Source organism: Enoplosus armatus, chromosome 3 (genome assembly GCF_043641665.1).
Source record: "Enoplosus armatus isolate fEnoArm2 chromosome 3, fEnoArm2.hap1, whole genome shotgun sequence".
Lineage (NCBI taxonomy): Eukaryota > Metazoa > Chordata > Actinopteri > Centrarchiformes > Enoplosidae > Enoplosus > Enoplosus armatus.
Genome location: NC_092182.1, coordinates 12,897,918 through 12,918,138, shown reverse-complemented (window position 1 = coordinate 12,918,138; position 20,221 = coordinate 12,897,918). Strand labels below are relative to the sequence as shown.

The following is a 20,221-nucleotide window of genomic DNA, read 5'->3' as shown; positions in this document are numbered from 1 at the left end:
TGTGCTCAGGCTGAGTGGATATATTTGGAGAGAATGAAAGGACGAGGTAATGACAGTGGTGGTGAGTTGAAGGTGAAAATAAGAGTCTTGTGATGGCGTCAAATCTGATTCCTGGGTGTCATGTAATGAGTGATCTCCTGACCATCCGTGAGAAAGGTGTCCTCTTCACTCTGGTCGAACCTCAGTGTAAGGTCAGTTCATTTCTGTCACTTCAAATTCATGTCCGTAAAATACAACTTAACAGTAATTTACCTCAAGGTTTTCTAACATTTTAACATTTGAACCAGTGTAACAGCCAGATTAAATGGACATCTGAGACTGATATATACTTGTTATTGTCATAAATGAACATTTTATGTGTGTTATGAAGGTAGAAAGTCAAAAGTAATACTTTCATCTGTTAAACTGAACATGTGGATGATATGAATGTAGTTTTGTTTTAGTCTACAATCTCTAATCTCTAATCTGCCGCCTGTCTCTCTAAATCACAGTCCTCTGCACCTGGTCACTTTAATTCTTACTTTATTTACTGGGGTTTGTTTTCATGTTATCAGTAACTTCTATCAGATGAGGCCTGGTGGATGAATGGGCTTTCTGTGGGGGCTGTTTTGTTTACAGTTAGTATCTTCTGTTTGTATAGCATGGTAACCATGTAACCGGAGCAGATGCTGCAAGGTGTAAAAATGTACAATAATCATCTTTTTCCATGTGACACTTTTTTACAGCTTTTAAACAGACCAAAGAAGTACATAATGAAATCAATAAAAACAAAGCAACTGCAAGTCCATTAAAATTAACAGCAGCAATGTAGATTTAGCCAGCCTCAGGACTTCTTCAGACTGCTGTCTTTGATAAAGAAGATGACGTATCAAAGTTGACTCTTAAGGACTACAGAGAGTTGCACTCATTTAAAAAAAAAAAAAAAACAGAACAAAAACTACTTGAAAATACTCCTAAATGAAAGAAGAGATTTCAGTTGTTTTACAGACATCAACATTACAGTGACATCACCAGACAGAAAATATGAGACCTTAATCCTGCGACCCCACATGTGCAGTGTACTATGGATAATGATGATGATATGCCTGTGGTTACTGAAAACTAGGCGCTGATGTAGGACCTGAGTGAGGAGCCCTGGGCAGGATGCAAAGAAGTGGTTTGTTCTCCTGAAGCTCACAAGTTAAATGGATCATTTTTTTTCAGCATCATCAGCCTCTAAAATGAGGTCACAGTCTCTCTGAGGACAGACTCTGAAACTAAACCAGAATGCCTCAAAGGTTACTCTGAGTCACAAAAGACATCACGTAGTTTAAAATCTCATGCATTAAAAAAGCAGGGCTTTTGGAAACTGGTTGAAACTAAAAAGGAAATTGGCAGAAAGGCAAGAATTTCCTTGACATTTTTGAACTTCTAAACGCTGCTGATGAGAGGCTTGTGCACAGTCTTCTTAATATATCCGCACACGTTTGAACATGTGTATTCCATTGTCGTGATTTTCATGGTTAGTGGTGTATTTCAGCTGATCAAAACTACAGTAGCACAGCTACTAGAGGCCAAAGAGACCCAGGGTGAGAGTCCAGGCTGGAGTTGTTTGGGTTGTGGTGCGTTGTGTCTCATGGAGGACGAGGCCATTCACTCCTACTTCCTGCGTCTCTACTGTGTCAAGGTAAGAGGAACTGCAGAGCTGCTCACGTCCACTAACACACCACTTCCCTCAATAGAGTCACGTTTTAGATTCATTTTGTGTGTATGAGTTCAGTCGCACGCTTGGGACAGCATGAAGTGTTCCTTTGAATTGCAATTTCCTTCAGTCACAATAATGAGACTTATCTTGATGGGTTTGCCTGTACTTTTCCTTACGTACCTACTGTAATGGCTGCTCCTAACCCATTTCCTTTCCTCCTGTCCTTTCATCCTCCCTTTATCTTTCCTTTAACACAGCGTGCAAAGTTACTGTGGGAGCAGGAGCTGTACATCCCATTCAAGTACACTGCAACTCACACTTTCTTCCACACTTTCCCTGCAGAGGTGAGTGTCCCTGTTTTTAAAGCATCAGTGTATGCAACATGCTCGTCAGAGTATCAAGTGTACTGAGTTGGTTTAAGGTGGATTTACTGTGTTTGCACAGGGCCACCAGGTCGGTCTCAACTTTGCAAGTGAGACAGAGGCAGAGGAATTTCATCTCGCTGTGGAGGCCATCCAAAAAAAACAAGGTTTATAATAACAACAGATAGATGCCTCATGTATATCAACTAATTTCAAAGATGTGTTTCCTCTCATCTTACCTCTTCTGCTTATCAGAAAGGATGACCGGGATGACTGAAACCACAAAGGCTGAAAAAGAGGACAGCTCATCAAGTGACCCACCTGATTCAGGGTGACGAAATGTTACGACTTCATCGACGTAAAGAGGAGAAGAACACATAAGAATAAAGTGATTCTTTACTTCTTCTTTCTGTTCTCTATAGAGTTAAACCACTTGACCTTTTGGACGGAGAGCAAAATTTCCCTATGGACGGCCCCTCCACGACAGCTACACCAACCACCAGTTCTGTAAGTCAAATTATACAGTGATATGCAAACAGACTGCGTGAGCCAAACAGTGTCAAACAGGCAGAAATTCAAATCATGACACTGTCAAATTGTAATTAGTCCATGTGGAAATAACATACTAAATCTGTCTGTTCCCTGACGTGCCTGCTTGGTGAAGTTTAGTGATCAGGACCCCGTGATGGGGAGGCTATTGATGCAGGCAAGACTCACTGAGGAAGACCTGAAAGACAAAGACATTGCTGAAGCTGTCGACTGCATCATCAACCAATTTGGAGGACTAAAGGCTGTGCAGAGAGAGCTGAGGAACAGAGGTACTATATCTGGAAAAATGTTGTGCAGTGTATGCTCCTTTTATGTTGTTTTTAAAAAAAAGTTTAACTTATGCTAACGTAATACAGGACATTTTGAGACAGTGCTCTGGTATATTTTACAGGCCCAGTATCTCAGACATTGCCAAGATCTGCAGGGGCGTCCATCTCCCTCGCTCTGAAGAAAGGGCCTTTGCCTCCTGTTCCCTCCATCAAATGCAGCACAGACACACTAGCCCAGAGTCCGATTCCCCCTTGGATTCCTCCTCCCCCAGTGACTCCTGCTCCAGTTGTCCCAGAGAGATTTGGAAAGACTGCAAGTTTCAAACATGTAAGAGGACTGGGACGCACGCTGTTACAGCTCTGTAAACACCCATTTGAATATGTAAACTGTGTGGACTGAATGATCTTATCCTGTCTCTGCTGTATTAGGTGGGCTCCTCAACAGCTGCAGACAACAGTGACCTTCTCCTGACTGCCCTGAGAGAAGTATTCAGACAAAAGAAGCTGCTCCAGAGAACCACAAGTGCAGATGAGAGTCAAACAGAGTCGGACCGTGACAGCGAAGGGCACCTTTAAAGATGGTTTTATCTGTGTTGTGCATGATACACTCATTAAAAATGTGTGATACACCTGAGATGCTGCTTTTTGTATCCGATTCTCACACAAAAACATCATGACCAGATTAACCTGCTGTGGGCAAAAGTTACCGTTCTCACATCTCAGCGCATTGTAGCTGCATTTTGACACATGAGCCCCTTCAAGACAGGGTCTCAAGATGTTAATGCAGGACTCAGCTTAGTTGCTATTGTACTTAAGTGGTGCAAATTCTCTTACAAATGTGCAATTAATGAAATTACCAAAACCAACTGACAAGGTGAACCCGAGGCTTTTTGGTTGCCAGGGGCAGCTGCATGCTGTCTGGTGCATGTGTGACTGCTTATGGTTCAGACGCAAAAAGGCTTAGAACATCTTAAGACAGGCTACAGAGGTAAAGATGGAGGTACATGAGTACAGCTAAACAATAACAAGTGGGTGTGCGCGAGTGCGTATGGACGCGATAATGAGCGCGCGCCTTTCTGCCGTCGCTCACTCGCTTCATTCATTGCTGCCTGTGCTGCTGTCGGGACTCACACTGCTCACCACGCTGGGGAGAAGAGGCTTTAAACCAGGACCATGAGGGGCTCCTGCCGCCCGAGAAACACGCGGGACAGGACAGGTAGGGTGCAAACTACCACCTGACCTCTCACTTCTCGTTGTCTTGTGTTGTTTTGGACACTCTCCGTCAGTCGACATTTGTGTGCAGTGAGTGCTACAGAGCAGCTGGGCTAGCAAGCGGATGAAGTAAACAAGTCTGTGTCACGTAGGCATGCTTCAGAGCTGACAGGGCTTTCTACCGAGGAGAGGCGGAACAGACTGCGGCACACAGCCGTGAAACGTGGGAAAGACTTTGTATTTCAGGTTTCACGTGGCAAAGAAATAGTTTAGATAATATTTTGATAGCTAGCACCTTCCTGACTGCTGCTAAGCCTGGCTGCAGCTGCTGGTTAGCTAGTCAGTAAGCTAGCTGGTGGGCTGACAGTTATGAGAGTGTCAACCAGAGGTAAACACTGGCTTTCAAAAAGGTTTGCAAACATCATGTCACTTATGTGTAGTCCTCATACTACAGAAGGGTTACTGTTAGGAAATACTGTCTGACCTGTGCAGCAGGAGAGAGTAAAACTGATAATCAGACAGTCATCTTTGCATACTCTGACCTCCAGGCTCATTTTACTTAACTACACTTTACCTAACTATTTCCAGTGATCCCTGCAGGTCTTTAAACATTATCACAACATTTTCAGCAGCTCTCCCATATGGCTCACACAATTGTTGTAAATGAAACTCCACAACAGCTTTGTTTTCAATGGAAATTGTAGATTTGACTTGCTTTTATTTTTTATTATCTGGGCTTTTATTTGGTTGTTCTAGTGAGTCTTGTAGCCACACGTGTATCACAAAGATTAGTTTTAATCAATTGCTTACTGCAAACACCTACTGTAAAGTCTGCTTCATTCTCTCACAACATGTGTAGCAGTGGATGGGACAGATGGAGAAGACATTTCAGTGTTAATTTGGATCCAAGCTCCTGGTCTCACAGGTGCTGCCTTGTGTTAAAGGTACCTGAATGTTGCTTCACTTCAGTCTGAACTTCTGTGTGTTTACTTTTGCATGCTGCCAAACCCACCCAACTACATTTTCCCAGTTGTTGAGGGTCCTCGATAAATAGGCCTACTTCACATACTACAAAGGATTATGTGCATATGAATGGCGTCTGAACCAATGCTAATACTATGGCCTATATAATCCAATGACTCGGTTATTATAAGAATAGTCTATTACGTAATGCTGTTGGTCATGTAGCCCGGAGGGCCTGTTCAACATTGTGTTACTGTGCTGCCATGCAGAGAGGACAAACTCTATGAAAGTCTCTGATAGACTTTGTATCCTAAAGGGAGGGATTCGCTGCTGTTCCTTATGGTCACAGTGGTTTAAATGCCCGTAGCCCGAGCTGTTGTGGCAGATGTACGAGGGATGAACAGAGCTCAGGCTGTGCTGGTGAGTAGGAGATGTGCCCTGCTGGCTGTCTGTGTGCCAACACACAGAGAGGTGGGGCTGAGCAAAAGAAACTGGAAAAACATGCTAGAAATTGACAAACTTGTGTGTTTGCAGACACTGGTGTATTTATTTTAAGAACAATACAAACATCCATGTTGTATTTTAGCTTTTCAGTACGGTGACAACAGTTAACAGTGTATATTAAGCCGCCCTGCTCTTAACAGTGATGTAAATATGATGTTATGAAGACATTTGGTTGTGAAAGCATCAAGTTAGCTTCCTCTCAAGAGTTCCCACATTGCCCATATTTGTTTATAACTGCAGACGGAGTGAAATATGCTTTTAGTGGGTGCAGCAGACCCAACAACACATATTATATCCCTACATGCACTCCACGGTGGCTTTGTACCGCACAGGATATTCATCTCCATGCCTGAGAGGCTGCCTCAGACGCTGCCAGCTGCAGTAAATCTGCCTTCTCTCTCCCTCTCTGTCCACCTTTCTATTATACTCAATAATCCTTATTTTTTCTCTCTCTGCCAGATCCTCAATATTCACAATAAATCACTCCCTCTCATCCTTGTTCAGGGATTCGCTCCCTCACTCTCTGCAGCTCCCTCCCTCCCTGTGTCTGCTCTCTATCTGGGGGAAAGTTCACCCGCTCACTCAGAATCTCATTATAGGCTCCAGGCAGAGCTGCAGCCTACTGTACGTGTGTGTGTGTGATGCCTATGCAGTAGTCGTACGCTTGCTCAGTACGGCGATTCGGCTGATGTTTTTGCATCAGGGACCATTCAGTTAAGGATTGTTAGTTGTTATTTTGGTATGCTTGCAAATGTAGTAACATTCCTGTACAATGGAGACATTAATCGCTTGTTCCGGCTCAGATGACACCGCCTTCTCTCTCATCCTCTGTTGCATGTAACACAATAGGATCCTATCTCTGGATCACACCAGATACAAATTAGCGCTGGCAAGATTAGTCCATTAATCATAGATGATCGACACAAAATTAATTGCATATTTGATAATCAAGTAATCATGTAATCATTTAAAAATTCTCTGTTCGAAGCTTCTCCACTGTGGGGGTTTGCTGGTTTTCTTTGGCTTTTATCATTGTAAAATGAATATCTCTGGGTTTTGGGCTGTTGATTAGGTACAACTATTTTAAATCATCACCTTGACATTTGGGAAATTGTAATCATTATTTTTCACGATTTTCACTTCAAATCAGTGATGAATTAATCTATAATGAAAATAATCACCAGTTGTAAATCTAATACAAATCAACAAGCTAAACACAGAACAGATTCAATTAGCAGGAGAGCAGGCTGGACTGGTCGAACAGGAAGTGTCAATGGTTTTGGAGCATAACACAGACTGAATACTGACTGGACGAACGAATGCCAGAGGTCGGTACAGTAAGGGCAGGAGGGTAGAAAGATCGGGTAAATAAGGGGTCTCTCGTACCCCTTATGTTTTGAAGAGGAATGGATTTAATATATGGAGCATATACTGAAAACCTTTGTACACAATAAATAAAAAAAAAAAACCTGACAAAGAGTGAACGTGACAGGAGGTTGATGCTGCAATTTGGCCCTCAGCCTAATGTAACCCACCTTTTGTAGCAGTGTCTGCCATCATTACATAAGTTACTTTACAAAATGAAAGAGTCCTTGTTTGTGATGTGAACTTTTGTTGGTGCCCTCCAGCCCACATTAGATGTTGAGGTTTAAAGTTTTAATGGCGGCTGAAGGAATCTGTGTTGTGTAACTGCTGGTTAAAGTCTGGGAATAGATGAGTGAGGGCGAATAAAAGTTATGAACTGGATAATGTATGTTAGCGTCGTGGAATACACAGACAGCAAGGATGTATGTGCCAGAAAGGGAATTATTGCTACAAGCTCTGAGGTGGAGTTTCTTGCTGATGGGATTAGCCCTGCTGACATGCTGACTGGCCCTGACAGCAGTGACCTCTGACCTCTGTATGTGTTTACTGTCACATAAGATGCTGAACTGATAACACAGCTGCCAGTGAGATATATCTGTAGTAGTACATTGTCTACTTCACTGTGGCCTTTTAAAGTGAGTACACAGTGCCACCTGCTGTTACAACGTTGACACCACATTAAGTCTCATTAGACAGAGAACAAACAAAGAACCCCACAGTGCAGGTTTCCAGATTAATCAGAGTCAGGATGTTTCAGTCATTGTCATTGCTTGAAAGTGAAACTTGAACCAGTTGAATATAGAGAGTTTCTGATGAGTGTCTTTTTTCTTGTGTTGCGCAGGACTTTTTTTCTCAGTTTCATCTATTGTTTTGGTTGTAAAAATGTTAATCGCACATATTTTGGCTTAGGACGACGACACTGCTGTAAAGGGACAAAAATGAATTCAAGTCTCTCTATGTGAAGATCTGCTACTTTTCTGTGTTTTTATATCTTTGCAAACTGAAACTTGGACTGTTGGTCACATTATTTTCTCAACTAATCTTTTTCTTAATGTCAGGAAATACAGTATTCCCATTATCATTTCTCAGAAACCAATGTGAAGTCTTCAAATTGTTTGTTTTGTCCAACAAACAGTCCAGCACCCCAAATATATTAAATTTACAAATATATTAAATATAGAAAAGCAGCTAATCCTCACATTTGAGAAGCTGAAACCAGCATTTTGCTTCTTTTTAAAAATCCATTATCAAAATAATTGTTGATTAATATTCTGTACGTAGTTGGTTAGTCAACTAATCCTCTCAGCATTTTATTAATTATATTGACACCCTCTTAAAATAATGGCCTACGTCATTTTTTCAGGTTTTTCAGAAAACACAAAAAACTGAACCAAATATTGAATATATGATATTTATTAATAATTTCAATTATGTAACATAAGAGGAATAAATGACTGCAAATGATGGCAATTTTTTGAACATGCCTTTGTGACTTAAGCAATTTTAAACCTTCAACTCTGATTACTGATATTATGTTTAAGTGAGATTTTCATTAAATAAAAACACAAAAGTAAAGAGGATCCTTTGTAATTCTTTAGTTATACACATCATTTCTAGCTGTTAGATTACAATACGGTATTCAAATCTTTCTTAATTAGATCATGTAATGTGGAAAAAATAAGACAAAAACTGTAGATGAAAAGAGTTAACAGAAAGCTTGTAACAGCCACAGATTCTGGAGCCTTTCCACTCTTTGCTAAATGCTAGCTTCATGGACTTAGCTATTTTGCTGACTAAAAAGACTGAATAAAAAGACTAAATAACTATGCAATATTTATAGTCTAGCCTATATTACAGTAAACCTCATCACTCATTACTCACTTACTAATAGGGGACGAGCCCTGAATCATGGAAATAACTTCAGTGGCTAGGTAGATTTTCGTTCTTCTTGGAGCAGCCGCCATCTTGAAAAGCTTGTAAAATTGCCTAAGTCACATTGTCTTTTGACATAGGCAAAATAAAACGGCCTAAGTCACATTGTCTTTTGACATAGGCAAAATAAAACGGCCTAAGTCACATTCTTGACATAGGCCATTATACTACAGGGGTAGACTCGCATGATCTGTTCAACTGAGGATGTAGGTGATTTTACCAGAGGTGGCCAGCATCATGAGGAGATGATTTAGGCAAAAAAATCATTTTTGTCAAAAAATGACATAGGCCATTATTTTAGGAAGGTGACAATATAGACCAACCAATGAATCAATAAACAGGAAAATGATACGCGGATTAATATAATAATCGTTAGTTGCAGCCCTACAATAGATTTAACTGTTTTGTCGTGTGGCTCACTTTTAAATAGTATTGTTATTAATAATAATAATAATAATAATAATAGTAAACATGTTTTAAGTGTGATAGCAGCTGATTAACATCGTTGGTTGACAACATATTGACATAGTCACATACAGGACATCCTGCACTTTGTGTGTGTGTGTGTGTGTGTGTGTGTGTGTGTGTATAGTTGAAGTTGTTGATGACTTTTACCACAAGAAGACTGTGTGATCTGGATTCTGAGGGGCCCGTGACTGGGTCGTGTAAAACCTGAGGCTGCCCTGCTGTCAGCACGCCCTCCTTATCCCCGACCGGCCTCTCCTATTGGCTGCTGTTTCTCTCGTCTTTTTTCTGATTGGCTCAGTTCTGCGCTGCATTCACTGCCCATGTGCGCTGCATGTGAACAGCTGAGCGCTTGTTTTTCTCCTCACTTCTGCCCCCCCCCTCCCCACGCTCCTCTTGCTCCCTCCCCGCATAATTACGGTAACATTTGAAAAGGAGTTTTCTAAGAAAGGAGTGTCTGCTCATAGTCTGGAAGTATTTGTGGAAAGGATTCAAGGAATTCGTTGCATTTACCGAACAGAGAGTTCAGTAAAGGACTGAAAAGACAACAAAAACAACACGTGCAATAAAAAGATAACATTTGTGAATTTAGCGATATCTTCATCTGGGATTTAAAAATTTTAACAAATCATGGACTGATTTGACAATTTTTATTATATTTCTAAGATCTGGAAAAGCTAGTAAGTAGGATTATTTTGTCAAACATTATATTTCTATTCATCTTTTGAGTACATTTTTCATCAATGATACAAAGTGTGTGCTGATAAATTAAATTGGAAACAAGTCTGTCATGACATGTCTGTAACATGACATTATTAAATAATTAATAATACTATTCGAGGCATTTGGCAGAGGTGAAATAACATCTCTGAAACGCTGGCAAATCCAAGTTACATCCTGTACGTGGATCCTTGTTGTCGCTCTCTCGCGCTCAGTCTCCAGTCGTTACGGTAATGAGAAACTGCTGTTTCTCAGCTGATGTGTGACATCCACCCCCCCCCTGCAGCCTGCTGAATCAGACTGCCAGGACTAGAGCCCACCGCCTCAGTATCACACCAGGAGGGAAACATCAATGATCCAACATCCAGGATGTTAGACAACGAAGAGTTCATGGTGGAGACTTCCCCGCGGGAGCTCACCCAGAACCCGCTCAGGAAGATCTGGATGCCGTGCAAGAACGGGCACATAGCTCAGAGACGGGGTAAGATGCAGCTGGCCGGCAAGTGCTGCAAAGGATGGGACTGGGGGTGATGTGGGGGCTAATACTCTCTCTTTTTGGGGATTTCTTCCCTTATATTTTATTATAGGCGTGTTTTCCTGAGCCCAGTCTGTCTTTGAACGTGTAGATATTCCGTTATGTGGCATTTACGCTCGGTTGTTTGAGATGTTGCGCACTAATAAAGTGCTGAATATCCGTGCCTTTTTAGCGCTTGGCAATGTTGTATCATGTTCAGTTTATAGTTGATGTCCCCCTAATAGCACATGCATGGAGCTACATTTGAAACGCGCTTGGGGGAATAAGGGAATAATTGCAAGCCAGCTGAAATTAATTTGGCCATATGACACACACATGACTCAAATGCATCAATTTACCCAGGACCGTAACCAACAGCCAACATGTCTGATGGTGTTAGCACTGTAGTCTGGATGTGAGAGAGAGCAGCTTTTTTTTTATCTCTCTCTGCAGGTGGCTTGTTTTTGCTGAGTCAAGCTCTGCCTTCTTCAGAGCTGCTTTTCTTTTAAAACAGGCTGCAGCTTGTCCAGTCCTGCACTCTGTGTCTGGCACTAAAACACTTTATCCTCTTCAACGTTACCTCTCATCATTGTGTGCCTGGTTTACAATACACCACATCAATCCAAGACATCATTGTCTGTGACATGAGCGAGTGTCTCAGTGAAGATGAGGAGGACACTGTCCTGCAGGGAGAAGTGCTCAGGGTTCTGACTGTTTATAATCTTTTTCTATAGGCAGGGGTTTGTCACTTTGAGCCAATACTTTTCAGCTAGTGTATTAAAAATTACAGTTTTTATAAAAATATAAAAATAAATAAATAAATAAAATTCCTGAAAGAGCTCTCACATAAAAGCATAGCATAACTGCTGTAAGACGTTTCAGCATGTTTTTTCAGTCAGTTCAGTGTTTCTGCTGTTGTAGTGATGATATCTCTGCTCTCTGGGGGGGGGGGGGGGGGGGGGGGTTCTGTAGTAATGTGTGTCACTATCACACACAGTGTCTGGTGTAATTATGAGAACAACCTTCAAGACTAATTCAACTCGCGCTGAATGGAACAATATTTTGACAACCCACGCTCCGGAAATTAGAAGTGTGAGGAGTTAAATGCATTAAAAGTCTGTTTCTCTTTCTCTCCCTCTCTCACAGTATGTATGACAAACTGCCCGACCCTCATTGTGACTGTGGGACTTCCTGCCAGAGGGAAGACTTACATTTCAAAGAAGCTCACGCGCTACTTAAACTGGATCGGTGTGCCAACCAAAGGTACCAGCTACTGTACACCCCCAGACACACATACATACACACACATATATATTTACAGTAGAAACCAGCTCTAATTACATCTTTTTAAAAATACAAAATCTTCATCTGTAACAGAGTTCAATGTTGGCCAGTACCGGAGGGAGTGTCTGAAGATCTACAAGTCCTTTGAGTTCTTCCGTCCAGATAATGAAGAGGGCTTAAAAATCAGACGGTAAGTCTACACTGACTTCACTGGCTGTCAGCCTATACAGCATGCAGGGTTGGCCAACCATGACTCCACCCAAAGACTCCTCCCTCTGATAACTACCCAAAGTTTCTTTCTGCTTTAACTTTGACTTATTGTACTTACCTATGTTGGGCACACACACTGCTTTTTAATTAATTCTTCTTTGTTATTATTTTAAAGTGAGGGGTCATTTTCTATCAGTGAAAGCCTTTTTACTGTCTTCTTTTTGACTTGAGCTTGTTGGGTGCAAGATGTTTCCATCTTTAGAAAAACAAAACCCTTCTAATTATTCATAGTAGATAAACCATTGTTATAAACCAAGGTTATCTCATATTGTTTTTCACATGTGATGTGACACATTTCTACAACACACACTGTCAGAAGATAGGGTTAAAGTCTTTACACAGTGTCTGCCAAAATGAAAATCCAGCTAGTTGGTGAACAAACACTGCGTTACAAATCTTGGCAGTACACTGACTCTGTGTCTGCTGTCGTTCCACAGTCAGTGTGCGATGGCAGCACTTAATGATGTTCGGCAGTACCTGAGTGTTGAAGGAGGACAGGTGGCGGTGAGTCCTTGATGCTGTCCCTAAGTTCTCCATGGCAAATGATCAGAATATCAATACATATATAGTGCTGTGAAAAAGTATTCGCCCCTTCCTGATTTCTTATTTTTTTGCATATTTGTCACGCTTAAATGTTTCAGATCAAACATTTTAATATTAGACAAAGATAACCCGAGTAAATACAAAATGCAGTTTTTAAATTATGATTTCATTTTATTAAGGGAAAAAAAGCTATCCAAACCTACCTGGCCCTATGTGAAAAAGTAATTGCCCCCTAGACCTAATAACTGGTTGTGCCACCCTTGGCGGCAACAACTGCAATCAAGCATTTGCGATAACTGGAAATGAGTCTTTTACATCGCTGTGGAGGAATTTTCGCCCACTCTTCTTTGCAGAATTGTTTTAATTCATCCACATTGGAGGGTTTTCGAGCATGAACGGCCTGTTTAAGGTCATGCCACAGCATCTCAATTGGATTTAAGTCGGGACTTTGACAACGCCACTCCAAAACCTTCATTTTGTTTTTTTAAGCCATTCAGAGGTGGACTTGCTGGTGTGTTTCGGATCATTGTCCTGCTGCATAACCCAAGTGCGCTTGAGCTTGAGGTCTCGAACTGATGGCCGGACATTTGCCTTCAGGATTTTCTGGTAGAGAGCAGAATTCATGGTTCCATCAATTACAGCAAGTCGTCCAGGTCCTGAAGCAGGAAAGCAGCCCCAGACCATCACAGATGTAATGGGACGCACACCTTCCAAAAAGTTCAACTTTTGTCTCGTCAGTCCACAGAATATTTTCCCAAAAGTCTCGGGGATCATCAAGATGTTTTTTGGCAAATGTGAGACGAGCCTTTGTGTTCTTTTTGGTCAGCAGTGGTTTTCGCCTTGGAGCTCTCCCATGGATGCCATTTTTGCCCAGTCTCTTTCTTATTGTTGAATCATGGACACTGACCTTAACTGGGGCAAGTGAGGCATGCAGTTCTTTAGATGCTGTTCTTGGTTCTTTTGTGACCTCCTGGATGAGTCGTCGATGCGCTCTTGGAGTAATTTTGGTAGGCCGGCCATGCCTGGGAAGGTTCACCACTGTTCCAAGTTTTCTCCATTTGTGGATAATGGCTCTCACCGTGGTTCGCTGGAGTCCCAAAGCCTTAGAAATGGCTTTGTAACCCTTTCCAGACTGATAGACGTCAATGACTTTGTTTCTCATCTATTCTTGAATTTCTTTAGACCTCGGCATGATGTTTTGCTTTTTGAGATCTTTCAGCCTGCTTCATTTGGTCAGACAGGTTCTATTTAAGTGATTTCTTGATTCAACAGGTCTGGCAGTAATCAGGCCTGGGTGTGGCTGGTGAAATTGAACTCAGCTTTCCAAAAAATGTGGTTGATCACAGTTCATGATTGTGTGTGTGTATAGTTGAACAAGGGGGGGCAATTACTTTCCCACATAGGGCCAGGTAGGTTTGGATAGCTTTTTTCCCTTAATATATGAAATCATCATTTAAAAACTGCATTTTGTATTTATTCGGGTTATCTTTGTCTAATATTAAAATTTGTTTGATGATCTGAAACATTTAAGTGTGACAAATATGCAAAAATATAAGAAATCAGGAAGGGGGCAAATACTTTTTCACAGCACTGTACATCAGGGTTGCATAATGAGTGTTTTTTTCCTGCTGTTTCAGGTCTTTGATGCCACAAATACAACAAGAGAAAGAAGAGGGACCATCGTCAAGTTCGCTGAGCAGAATGGGTTTAAGGTGTGTTAACCAAGGCAGGGTTTTATCCAGTTCAATCAGTCACAATCAGTGACTTGATGAAGGCACATTCTTTTGTTTTGGATGAGACGATAAATTTAATTTATCAAGCCACAAGTTGATTCTCAGTTCAGGCTGTTTATTCACCCAGGTGGTCAGACCAAGAGTATAACAGAACAAAGAAAACCAACCCTTTTTATAGTGTGCAAGTATACAAGTCTATGCAGGCTACAATGCACATTCATACAATACATGGCTTGAGTCCATACTCTCTTCCATTATATGGACAAACATAGGCTAAGTGATACCAGATGTTCTTTGTATGGTTCTACAGCAAACCCTGGGACCCTCCTGGTCCCTCTCTGTACTTCACCACATAGAAGAGAAATGCAGCCACAGTCACACAACTTATAAATGATATATACAAGATATAAACGTTGATATTAAATGATTCTAAGGATACAAAACCATATTAACTGTGATAACATTGTGTCATCATGTAAAAACCACCTATCACTTGGTGACCTCCGGGTTTACTGTGTTGTCTTGTCAATCCAGGTATTTTTTGTGGAGTCTGTGTGTGAGGACCCAGATGTCATTGCACAAAATATAGTGGTAAGTTTTGTCTCTTTTTATTCTATCCAGTTTAATTAATTACAATAAGCAAACAATATACTGTATATATTTACTCCTTACATATGATCATGTGATATTGCAAAAAATCTGAGTGTTTGGGTAAAAAGGTGTAAACCAAACACCAAACTCAGCGTGAAAAAGGCCTAAAGCTGTGTCAGACAGCTAACTTCCTCTTCTCTCTGCTCACATCCTCTCCCTGTGTTTCCTCTCTCTGCAGCAAGTGAAGTTGGGCAGCCCAGACTACATACACTGCAACACAGACGAGGCCATTGAGGACTTCATGGAGAGGATCAAGTGTTACGAGTCCTCCTACCAGCCTCTGGACGAGGTTCTGGACAGGTGAGGATACACAAACAAACAAACGTGACTTGGATCAGATTAAACTGCCTCCTCGTTGTCGCAGACAGTTGACTTGACTCTCTTTCTTCAGAGATCTGTCCTACATAAAGATCGTGGATGTGGGCCGCCGTTACCTGGTGAACCGTGTCCTGGACCACATCCAAAGCCGAATCGTCTACTACCTGATGAACATCCACATTACGCCACGCTCCATCTACCTGTGTCGCCACGGTGAGAGTGACCTCAACATCAAGGGGCGGATCGGAGGAGACTCTGGCTTGTCTGCCAGAGGAAAAGAGGTGTGTGTTTGTGTATAACTGCGTCACGTGTGAGTTTAAATGCAGTCTAAAAAGCGATGGATTTAAAATAAATTCACTTACCCTATAGTTTGCCAAAAGCCTGAGGAAGTTCATCCAGGACCAGAACATTAAAGATCTAAAAGTGTGGACGAGCCAGATGAAGAGAACGATCCAGACGGCAGAGTGCCTCGGAGTGCCGTACGAACAGTGGAAGTCTCTCAACGAAATAGATGCTGTATGTCGATTCCTGCATTCATCAACATGAATACAACAGCCTTTTTAAGGAGTTCGCGCACTCGGGCTAAACTAATCTTCTCCCCTCTTTACAAAGGGTGTGTGTGAGGAGATGATGTATGAGGAGATCCAGGAGCACTACCCTCTGGAGTTCGCACTGAGAGACCAAGACAAGTACCGCTACCGCTATCCTAAAGGAGAGGTGAGAGTGGGATTCTTTGAAATGTTGAATGGATTTGTTTGTGTCCTCAAAAGTGTGTGTTTCTGACGGGTCTATGATTCTCCGTCAGTCTTATGAAGACCTGGTGCAGCGGTTGGAGCCTGTGATGATGGAGTTGGAGAGACAGGAGAACGTTCTGGTCGTTTGTCACCAGGCCGTCATGCGCTGTCTTCTTGCATATTTCCTGGACAAGACTGCAGGTATGAAGCACTTACAGGAGGTGATATGGACAAAGTTTTAAAGTATATGAACATTTTCTGATCTTTTGCCGATTTATGACATACATCAAAGTATTGAGCTTCATTTGCAGCCTTAAATAAAAACATGCTGTACACCTTGACCCTGAAACTTTCTGTCTCTGCCTCCACAGATGAGTTGCCTTATCTTAAGTGTCCTTTGCACGCTGTGTTGAAGTTGACCCCCATGGCTTATGGTGGGTTCTGTCTTTTCTTTAGGCTTATATTGACATATAATATTGACTATTATTACTCTTCCACATTAAGTTTTTTTGTAGCACCATTTAGTCTGAAACATTTAAAGGATAAAATTGTGTTATGTTGACCAACGATAAATTGAGTTCTCTCCACTTACTAACTATTCTGATTATTTTGTTTTCTCTTTACTCAGGATGTAAAGTGGAGTCTGTCTATTTAGGTGTGGACTCTGTGAACACACACAGAGACAGACCAGAGGTAGGTATCCCAGGCAGCACACAGAAATGTCTCTCAGGAGACGACGTAGACAACTTGAATCCACTTCAAGGGTGACTCACCTCCCTGCGTTTTCCATCCAACTCATCTGTGACGAGGGTCTGAATCAGGAGGATGTCTCTCAGTGTAACTGTAAAATCTGCGTGTGACTTTCTTTTGATGATTTCTGGAGAGGCGCATTGTCTTCCATCGCATTTAGTCTGCATCTCCCTCCTGAAGCAGGCCGAACAGCAGTCAGCGCTGATCTGTCCCTCTCTTCTTATTGCACAGAGAATGTAAATCTTTCACGCATGGCAGGAGAAGCCGTGTTCAGTCTCCGTCCAGTGGTGACCCCTGACAGTAACCAAGACAACTGTGACAACACTTAGCATTGACACTCCTACCTCCATCCTGTCAGCAATCACTTTTTCTCTCATCATGCTGTTCTTTTCCTATGTTGGCCCTGAAAGCTCAATGCACTGCAACTTAAGAAAACACAAGATTATGAAGAAAACATCAATTTGACAACACATTTAGAGTAAAAAGCACAGTTAGGAAACACAAAGTAGAGAAACATGCTGCAAAAATAACCAAATTCAGAAATAAACTGCAAGTCACACAGAACACAACTAAGAGAAAAAAACTGTTTTTATTAAACTAATATAAACCTTTTGTAGTTTGAACATTCTGATTACACAATTCAGAACTGAATTGGTGAGCTACAGCAAAAGGTTAATGCTACAATTAACAGCTAATACCTGAAATAATATCTGATTAATGCATCAGAATGTTAAAAATGGAAAAAAAATTGTTTGCTCATTTTCCAACACAACTGACATAGGTAATTGACTTCAAACCATGGCAAAACAAGTAACCATGGCAACAAATAACTTGTCCCAAGTGTGCCAGGGCGTGTTCATCACTTTTTAGTGGAAACTTTGTGTTGTCAAATATGTGAAGATGTTTCCTCCATGTGTTTTGATTATTTGCGTGTTTTCTTAAGTTGCAGTGTGTTGAGCTTTCAGGGCCACCGCATTTTCCTCAGTTTTACATCTTTGTAGGAACCACATAACAGGAATCCAGTTACAGGACAAATCACTCAGCTGTGTGTCTGTACTTATATGTCTATATTTGTGAGGACCAATTTTGACTTTTATACCATAGGAGTGAGGGACGTTTGGGCTGGACCTTCAAATGGCTGTTTGAGGGTTCATACGTGGTCTTAGAGTTAATAAGGTTAGACTAATGTTTAAGTTCAGTTTAGTGTAAGGGACTAGGGAACGCAATGTCAGTGGGGTTCCTCACAAGTATAGAAGTACAAACGTGTGTGTGTGTGTGTGTGTGGTGGAATAAATATAGTGAATGAATGAGAGAAAAAGCACATTACATTAATATTGTTTTTAAATCTGTCTTTGAAGACCATGTAGAATTTAACATAGGGCATTTTTTAAATAATGAATGTTACCCAGATTGTGTTTTGTATTAATATGAACCCATTTACATGTATGTTATATGACCTAGCTGTTTTTTCATACTTATATACAAATACATTTTTGCTGCATATTAATTGATGAACAATATTCTTTTTCATTACAGTAATATTTTAGTTTTGATAAACTTTGTCTCTATTTTAACATTTGTTTACTGTTTAAATGTGAAGTGTTAATCTGGAATACCAACATCTAAAAGTTTGACTAGACCTCCACTCCAATCAAGATCTACGCTGTTTACTCTAAAATCGCTTGTTGGATAACACACATGCTTAAATTATTTCATCAAATGTAACTTTTTTTCACATTTTTCGTGTTTGTCAAGGTTTAATTATTGTAAATATAAAAATCCAAATTGAAAAACACCTCATTCTCTTTCTCCTGTTACTTTGTTCTGGTGAAAACATCAGCAATCAGTTATTTTGTCGACGCTGCCTATAATGTGTCTGTAAGTGCAGTTATCTATATGTGACACGTCAGTGGGTTTGAATAGGACACTGAATGATTAGTAAGTAACGTATGAATAGTTATCAACAGTAAAGTGCATCTTAACACTGACAGTCTTTTCTGTTTGAAATGAATAATTTAGATGTATTAAGAATCTACCATAATGTTTTTTTTTTTACACAAACTATTTTGAAACTATTGTAACGGCACCCACAAGGTTCATTCAAATACTTTCATGAGACTAAAAGTATCTGTGTCATTTTACTGTTAATGAAGACATGAATATGAAGGAAGACAAGTCAACTTGTAAATCATGTAGGATTATAACTCAGTCCTTTCCTCTCGTCCCTGTTTCAGAATGTGAATGTGCAGCGCACCACAGACGACGCTCTGCAAACGGTCCCGGCTCACTTCTAATCCCCAGCACTTCCTGTTCCAACTGAGACCTCGTCCGAGTTCCTGTTCGGACCTCTGAACAGCATTATGGGAACGGTGCTGTTCAACTGCCCGCCTCGGCAGCTTCTTCACTGATACGGAGAAATGAGTATTTTCCCAGACTGTAAAGCACTTTCAGTTAATGTAACCCATTTTTATACATCTGTTCTGTTGTGAACTGTATGGCTACTGTAGCTCGACTCCCAGTGAGGAACACTAAATGCCAATATTTTTATATGTGACTTTACTGTTATTGTTGCAATGATAATATTCCCTTAACTTTCAGCATCTTGTTCCATGATAATATTTAATATCTACTGTATATTACAGTATGTACTCTGCATACTGCCATGTGATTCCAGTGTTTCTGAAGATGTTTTTATTGTATGAAAACAAAAATTATGACCCCACAAAAAAACAGTGAGGAGACTGTAACTACTTTGGTTAATCAACGTCCTTAATCCCTGACTGTTGAGCAGAAACTTTTAAAACAGTTTTTCTTTGATATTTGCTGAATTATATTCCTAAAGCAGACAGGTGTGCTCGGTGAATCTACAATTAAGATCAATCTGACACATTCCAGATGTAATGATCAAATTCTTACACCACAAAGGACAGAAATAGCATCATAAATGCAACTTTTTCACTAAGGTGTCGCTTATGTTCTGTGATCCAAAATCTTGAGATGAGGCCCTTAATCTGAAATTATTATGGTACAGCCAAAAGGATTTTTGGGATGGACTTGGGTCCGACAGGGGTCCAAGTTTTTAAGGTGAAATGCTATGACAAATCTTCATTTGTAAGTCTGTCACTTAAAAAGGCTGCGTTTGATTGACAAATGATTTTATTGTTCAAATGGATGCCTGTTATAAAGGTACTTTGCAAACTGTACACGCATGTTTGTTTGATGAAAGTTTTATGTGTAAATCAACATGTATTATACGTTATGTCATTTTTTGGAGAAAACTCTGTACAATTTCTGTAATATTATACATTTGATATTGTATATTACTGTACTGGGAATATAATTCCAAATGCCTTGTTTGTCTCCAGCTGTCAAAATCTCAATAAACCGTCAATGTTTGGA

The 20,221-nt window shown here is 40.7% G+C and overlaps 2 protein-coding genes across 5 annotated transcripts; both read left to right on the top strand.

Moving 5' to 3' along the window:
* On the top strand, nucleotides 1–3,493 carry LOC139282454 (actin nucleation-promoting factor WAS). Its single transcript, XM_070902175.1, has 9 exons — nucleotides 1–191; nucleotides 1,520–1,666; nucleotides 1,942–2,028; nucleotides 2,129–2,213; nucleotides 2,302–2,377; nucleotides 2,469–2,553; nucleotides 2,711–2,864; nucleotides 2,987–3,192; nucleotides 3,294–3,493. The coding sequence occupies exons 1-9, from the start codon at nucleotides 93–95 to the stop codon at nucleotides 3,438–3,440; spliced, it is 1,086 nt and encodes a 361-aa protein (XP_070758276.1). The 5' UTR covers nucleotides 1–92; the 3' UTR covers nucleotides 3,441–3,493.
* Nucleotides 3,494–3,981: 488 nt separating this feature from the next.
* On the top strand, nucleotides 3,982–20,215 carry pfkfb4b (6-phosphofructo-2-kinase/fructose-2,6-biphosphatase 4b). 4 transcript variants are annotated; one of them, XM_070902641.1, is made up of 14 exons: nucleotides 3,982–4,080; nucleotides 11,686–11,802; nucleotides 11,917–12,013; nucleotides 12,531–12,597; nucleotides 14,274–14,348; nucleotides 14,904–14,960; nucleotides 15,199–15,320; nucleotides 15,412–15,619; nucleotides 15,708–15,854; nucleotides 15,951–16,055; nucleotides 16,144–16,273; nucleotides 16,444–16,506; nucleotides 16,701–16,765; nucleotides 19,057–20,215. In XM_070902641.1, the coding sequence occupies exons 1-14, from the start codon at nucleotides 4,038–4,040 to the stop codon at nucleotides 19,114–19,116; spliced, it is 1,356 nt and encodes a 451-aa protein (XP_070758742.1). In that variant the 5' UTR covers nucleotides 3,982–4,037; the 3' UTR covers nucleotides 19,117–20,215. The 4 variants fall into 4 exon arrangements, with proteins under 4 accessions (XP_070758742.1, XP_070758739.1, XP_070758738.1 ...); XM_070902638.1 differs by lacking the exon at nucleotides 3,982–4,080 and adding an exon at nucleotides 10,395–10,506; XM_070902640.1 differs by lacking the exon at nucleotides 3,982–4,080 and adding an exon at nucleotides 10,416–10,507 and having other exon boundaries at nucleotides 11,675–11,802.
* Nucleotides 20,216–20,221: the final 6 nt, after the last annotated feature.